General features: G+C 57.7%; 1 protein-coding gene across 2 annotated transcripts; it reads right to left on the reverse strand.

The window, feature by feature from the left end:
• Positions 1-120: 120 nt before the first annotated feature.
• Positions 121-4,702, reverse strand: SMPD1 (sphingomyelin phosphodiesterase 1). Of its 2 annotated transcripts, none has more exons than XM_082340331.1 (6): positions 4,254-4,702; positions 2,547-3,319; positions 1,810-1,981; positions 1,428-1,504; positions 1,077-1,222; positions 121-889 (listed from the first exon to the last, which is right to left on the reverse strand). In XM_082340331.1, exons 1-6 carry the CDS (start codon positions 4,551-4,553, stop codon positions 480-482), a joined length of 1,878 nt encoding a protein of 625 aa, XP_082196457.1. In that variant the 5' UTR covers positions 4,554-4,702; the 3' UTR covers positions 121-479. The 2 variants fall into 2 exon arrangements, with proteins under 2 accessions (XP_082196457.1, XP_082196458.1); XM_082340332.1 differs by having other exon boundaries at positions 720-909.
• Positions 4,703-6,047: the final 1,345 nt, after the last annotated feature.

Genomic DNA, 6,047 nt, shown 5'->3' on the forward strand with positions numbered 1-6,047 from the left:
CCTGTGCCTGTACCACACCATCACTCCTGGTACCTTGATCCCTCAGTTAGGCTCTTGTTTCCAGGGCCCCCTTGCCCTTCCTGCCTCAAAAGAAGAAACTGGGACAGTCACAGCAGGGTCTGGAGTCCAAGTCCCTTGCTTTTATTTTAACAGCCTGGCAAGCAGGCAGCAGCAGCAGTACAGGGTTCCTGGCCGGCCAGCACAGGCCTGGGGTGACAGCTTCTGTCTGGTCTTCCTAGGGCAGTGCCAACTTAGACCTCTGCTCCCCGGCCACGGAAGGGGAGCAGCCTCAGAGCAGCCAGCCCCGCTCCCATATTTTGCTAAACCAGATCCAGGAAAGGAGGTCTTGTTTCCGAGGTGTGCTTGGGCCCAGGGATAAGCTCTTCCACCAGACATTCTTCTCACCACAGGGTCCCTCTGGGGTTTTCGCTCCTTTCCTAAGAAGACAAGCACTTTCCCACCTCTGGGCCCCGTGGGTGTTAGCATAATGGTGGCCTTGGCCGCAGGCTCTGGACAGGAGGGAGGTTTGCGTCCGGCGCCAGGTGGCGACACAGAGCAGGGCTGTCTGACCGGGCGGAGAGCTGGGCGCACAGAGTAGCGAGGCGGCAGGGTGTGCCACAGGGCTCTGAGGGCGGGTGGCCCTTATGGTAGAGAAACCAGAAGGTCTCGAAAAGCTGTGTGTCGCTCCGCATGCGATACACCAGGTCGTGCCAGGCGGCGGGCAGCACGTTGGGCAGCCCATAGGTTTCCCGAGCCCTGTAGAGGAGCTTCCAGTGCGGTGTGGCTCCGGGCTGATTCGCCTGCGTCAGGTTCAGGATGTAGGTCTCGTGGTCCAGGACCAGGTGAGAGCTCCCGGAGTAGTTGCCATCTATTTGGTAGACACGGTACCCTGCAAGGAGGGAGGGCTGACTGGAGAGGGAAAGGGCAAAGGCAACTCCAGTGGGGAGGCAGAGCTCGCCCCTGGGCGGCCTTGGCTCCAACTCTCCTTCCTCTACCCCAACAACTTCCTCCCTCTCACCAGCTTCCTCTATCCCCAGACCTCCTTTATCCCAACAATTTGCTTCCACCTCACTCACCAGGATTGAGGCTGATGTAAGTGGTGGCACTGGGCGCCAGGAAGGCTACAGATAGCGGCCGGCTTAGGGTCTCCTCGTCGTAGAAGACCTCAAACTCATCCACGTGGGTGTGGCCAAAGAACTGACCAGCCAAGGTGTTCTCATACCTGGCCAGAAGACACTAATCATATTCAGAAGTTTCAAGCGAGGGGGAGGAGGAGATCTGGGGAGGACTGGATGCTTGCTTTCTCCATCCTGTTCAAGGAAGTGGCGTCCCCACCCCAGTGGGGCAGCAGGGATGGTGAGATGTTCCAGGGAATTTCTGACCTTTAGGCTCTTCACCCGCTCGCCCCCAACACACCTCCCTCCTACCTCTCCACGATTCGGTAATAATTCCAGCTCCAGCTCTTCAGGCAGTGCCCTGGGGGAATGTGGCCAATTATATGCACCTGTGGGGAGAGTTAAGGACGGTTATCAGGGCAAGAGGGGTCCAGGAAGCCCTGGCCAGGCTAGTTGGTATTCATCTTTCCTACAATGGCTGGCATTCCTGGCCAGAGACGGGGAGGAAATGAAAGGACTTTCTAAGGGTGACCGTGAGCTGAAACCCCAAGGAACACTGTTGGGAGTGCCAGAAAATCAAGCGTCTCTGCTCATGGGTGCTCCAGCTCCAGAGAGAAGTCTGTTTGTGAAGGGCCTGCTTTTCCTCCCACCCTACCGGCACCTGCCCCACTGGGTTCCCACCACTCTCCCTCACTTTGTCTCCTCGGTCCTCAGAGGCCTGAAGCTCCCCCACCAGCCACTGGAGCTGTCCAGCAGGATCTGTGGAGTTGATCAAGAGCCAGAAGTTCTCACGGGAACAAAAATTCATATTGAGAGAGATGAGGCGGAGGCCGGGGCGTGGGGAAAGTGCATAGTACCCCCCAATTCTGAAACAAAGTGAACACGGGTCAGCACGCATTCATAATCCTAGCCCTGTGTGCCCAGTCCTGTGCAAGGAATCTGGGTGGAGGGCAGAGGCACCTAGGACATCGCCCCTAGCCTCAAGCCCACGTTCTAGCTGAAGATCAGACAGCACTGATGATAGGGCCCGTGTGACTGAAGCGAGTGGCTCAGAGGACTAAAGGCTCTTGGAGTTCAGAGGAGACATAAAAGTGAGCTAGAAGAGGCAAAGGCCATCCAGAGGGAGGAGGACCTAGGCCTGGGAAAGATGGGAAAAGCTGGGATGTTAGAGAGGGAAAGGCATTTTAGAGAAGGCCAACATGAGCAAAGACACAGACTACCATGGAGAAGGTATGCTGCTAGCCCTTCACCCTGTGAAGGAGGGTGGCTGGAGATAAGGGTGGAAACGGAAAGTGGGGTCCGATTTGGAGGGCCAGTGGAGAGAGCTGAGGACTCAGCTTAGAGTAGCCACACATAATGCTAGGTTCCCTGCTCCCTGCACTTTCATCCATCTTTCTCCTCCCTTCCTGGGTTTCCGTGGGCCTCAAATACCTGAGGGTGCGAAGGGCTTCAGCAGGCAGCCAGGGCTCCCAGGCCTTGGCCATCGCCTCATAGAGCCAGTGCGAAGACTGGTTGCCCTCTATGAAGGGGGGAGGGAAGCCATTGACAGGTGTGCTCTCGTGGTTGCCCACAGCAGGGTACACAGGCACTGGCCCCAAGAACTTCCTCACAAGGTCTGTGACGGTGGTCAGGGCCCGCAGCTGGTCCTGACGAGACTGCTGCCAGATGTTGTGGGCAGGGATATCGCCCGTCCAGTACACCATATCAAAAGGGCCGGCGGGGCCCAGGCCACTCAACAGGCTCTCCAGGGTCCGCAGGGGCAGGTCGCACTTGCTGTACTCGCCCCAGTATCCAGCACCGGGCCGGGAGGCAGGCGGTGGGCCGGAATCCTGGCGGCAACACAGCGGGTTCTCACAGTCGGGGTCTGTGCCCTCCAGGTAGTCGTGGTCCCAGTGCAGGTCGGTGAGGAAGAGGACGCGGCTGACGGGGGAGCCCGGGGCCGGGGGCACGGGCGGCTGGGGGGATGGCTTTGGCACAGCCGGCAAAGAGATGTTCCAAGATGAGAAGATGTCCCAGTGTCCACAGGAGGAGCCCAGGAGCAGACCACAGGCCTCGGACGGGCTCAGCACCGAGCGCGTCCACACCTCCACCACGTCGTCCTGAAAGAGCTGGACAGCTGATTGGCACACAGCAGGCGGTGCGATTTTCAGCAGCGTGCACATCTTGATGGCCATGGAGCCCACCCGGGCCACGCTGTCCTCGTGCTGTGGTGGGAAGAACCAGCGGTGAGAAGTCAGAAACAGAGCACAGGGACCAGGCCAACACCTGGATACGACCCGTGGGCCTGCATATCCACACTGGGGCTAGCATGGACTCAGTACCACATGGTGAAGAGATGTCAGTTCACCCCTGCCTCTCACAGACACTGCCCTGACTCAGGCGTCACCAGGCCGGTACTTCCTTTTTAGCTCAGTGTCATTTCAAGCCTTTTCTTGTGCAGCTGGCTTTCTCAGGCAGTCTGCTGAGTGCTCTGAAATTTGGGCTGGGCGGAATGACAGACTGACCAGGGTTTGGGGACACACACGAGGAGAGGGCCCTGATTCCCCAAGGAGCCCCACAAAGCACACCTACCAACCAGCGCTCCTCATCACCCCATCAGGGTCGGTCAAGGCAGCCCAGCCCCAACTAGTCCCACACCTCTGGATATTCCTTAATTCAGGTCCCCTTTGAGTGAGTAGCTGGTCCCAGACACGGTGCTCGGGGCTGGAGGTGCTAGGTGTAAGGCGGAGGGCATTCGGTCAGGCACGCCTGGGTGGGAGTCCAGCCCACCCCCCAGCAGCCGGCCCCTCCTACAAGTGACTTCAGCTCCGGGGCTGCTATTCATTTGTAAAACGGAGATAACCACAGTAATGAAACCACCCTGCAGGCTAGATTTAGCCTGTATAAAAGGGTTGGCACGGTGCCCAGCATGTAACTTGCGCTCTTTCCTTACTTCAATAGGTCACAGTGGAGGTAGTGCTGGTGGTGGTTTGCAGCCGCGGGGGGCCCCAAAGGGGGGCAAATTCAGTAAAGGCTTGTGGATGACAGCCTCTCCATCAGGGATGCTCTTGGGGACCCCGGAGCGCCGGCCTTAGCCCCAGCCGCCACCGCCAGCCCTCCCTTCTGGCCTGCACCTCCCGCAGCCCCTTTAGCGCTCACCCGCAGCCTGATGTCGATGGCGGTGAACAGTCCTTTGCAGGCGGGGCAGGTAAGGTTCCACCAGCTAAAGGCTTCCCGGAGCTGGGGCGCTAGGCGAATGAACTTGGCGGGATGGCCTTGGGCGGGAAGAGGGTGGGCCCCGGCAGGGGCCCAGAGAACCTGGGAGTCGGGCAGGGCCAGCGCCAGCGCCAAGCCCATCCACAGGAGCCTCAGGCTGGGGGCCCCCAAGGACCTGTCCAGTGTCTGCTCCCGGCCCGACCTGGGGCGGCCCTGGCCGTAAGACACTCCGTGGCGGGGCATCGCCCGGCTTCCTAGACCAGGCAGGTTCGCCCGCCCGGCCCCGGATGGCGTAGGCCCTGGTTGGCTCTCAGGATCCCTGGCGGTGCCAGGGACACCGATTAGTCCCCCGCTGTAGTCGGCTGACTGCTCGGAGACAAGCCACAAAGCAGCTCCGCCCCTTCCTCTTCCTCGGTTCCGCCGCAGCTGATCGCGTTGGCTGGCAGCCCGGGCAAGGCTAGGGAGGCGGAGGTGCAGGGGGAGTGGGCCGGGCGCGCCTGGGACCCGCCCAGGATCCCGCTTGCGATTCCGCCCAGGCTCTGACAGCTGTGCGAGGCCGCTGTAGCCGCCCAGCTCTTGCTGGAGCCGGTCATGTGTGGCTGGTGAGAGGCCCCTCCTCTCTCCAAACCTGCACTCAAATTCCTGGAATAGCTAACTGCCAGGCCCACCGGGCTTTAAACTGGGGAAGTGGAGAGGACATAGGGGGTGTTGGTGGCCAGGAGCGCAGCGGGGAGGGGATTCTCACACTGTCACCTCTCCGGCCCAGAGGGCTCCGACCCTCAATTTCTTATGTTCTGCCACTGCTATCCACACCCTTGAGTCGCCCTGACTGATAATCTTTCTGACTCAGACCTCTCCAGTTGGAAGGGGCCCTGGGCTCATGCGGGGACACCCATACCTTCATTATATGGATGAGGAAACAGACTCAAAAATGGTGAAGTGGCCAAGAAAGGGTAAAGACCATACAGACAGGAACATGGATTAGAACTTGGGTCTGCCACCTTCCTGTAACCATGATGGTGAAAGCTATCATTTACTGAGCTCTATAGGATGTCCCAGGCACTGAAACAGGCACTTTATAATGACTAATCCTCAGTTCTAACAATAACCCTGAGAAGTAAGTATAATACTATTATTACCTCCATTTTACAGATGGGGAAACTGAAGCATAGGAAAGTTAAGTGGCAGAATAGCAATTAAAACCTAAACTGTGTAACTCAGTGCTTCTCCAGGATCCACAGATCTACCAAGTCCTGTCAGTTCTTGCCTTTGAGAACTTTTTTCAAGTGACTCCCCGCCCTTCCCGCCCCACATCATATCACATAGAGTAATTATGGTATAATAGAAAATATATTTGGTCTTATCTCCAGTTTCTGGCACTGAGCTCCTAAAACCTTTTGAATTTCCTGAGTGATAAGAGTGTCTTTTGTTACATATACAAGCCCCTTTCAATCACACCTGAATTTATGCTAATAAGGTGAGTTAAGGTGGGACCCCTAAATAGCCTCAGGATGGGGCTGGTCACCAGAAAGAACTGATCAGAGAGTGAGATGTTTCAGTCTCACCCCCAATCTTCTGGTTGGGGAAGGGGGTTGGAGACTGAGCTCTATAAAAACTCTCGCAGAGCTTCTGGGTTGGTGCACATATCAAGGTGTTGGGAGGGGGGTATACCTGCAGAGGGCGTGGAAGTTCTGTGACATTCCCCCACTCATGCCTTGCCCTATGCGTCTCTTTCAT

Source organism: Balaenoptera borealis (genome assembly GCF_965194805.1).
Source record: "Balaenoptera borealis genome assembly, chromosome: 11".
Lineage (NCBI taxonomy): Eukaryota > Metazoa > Chordata > Mammalia > Artiodactyla > Balaenopteridae > Balaenoptera > Balaenoptera borealis.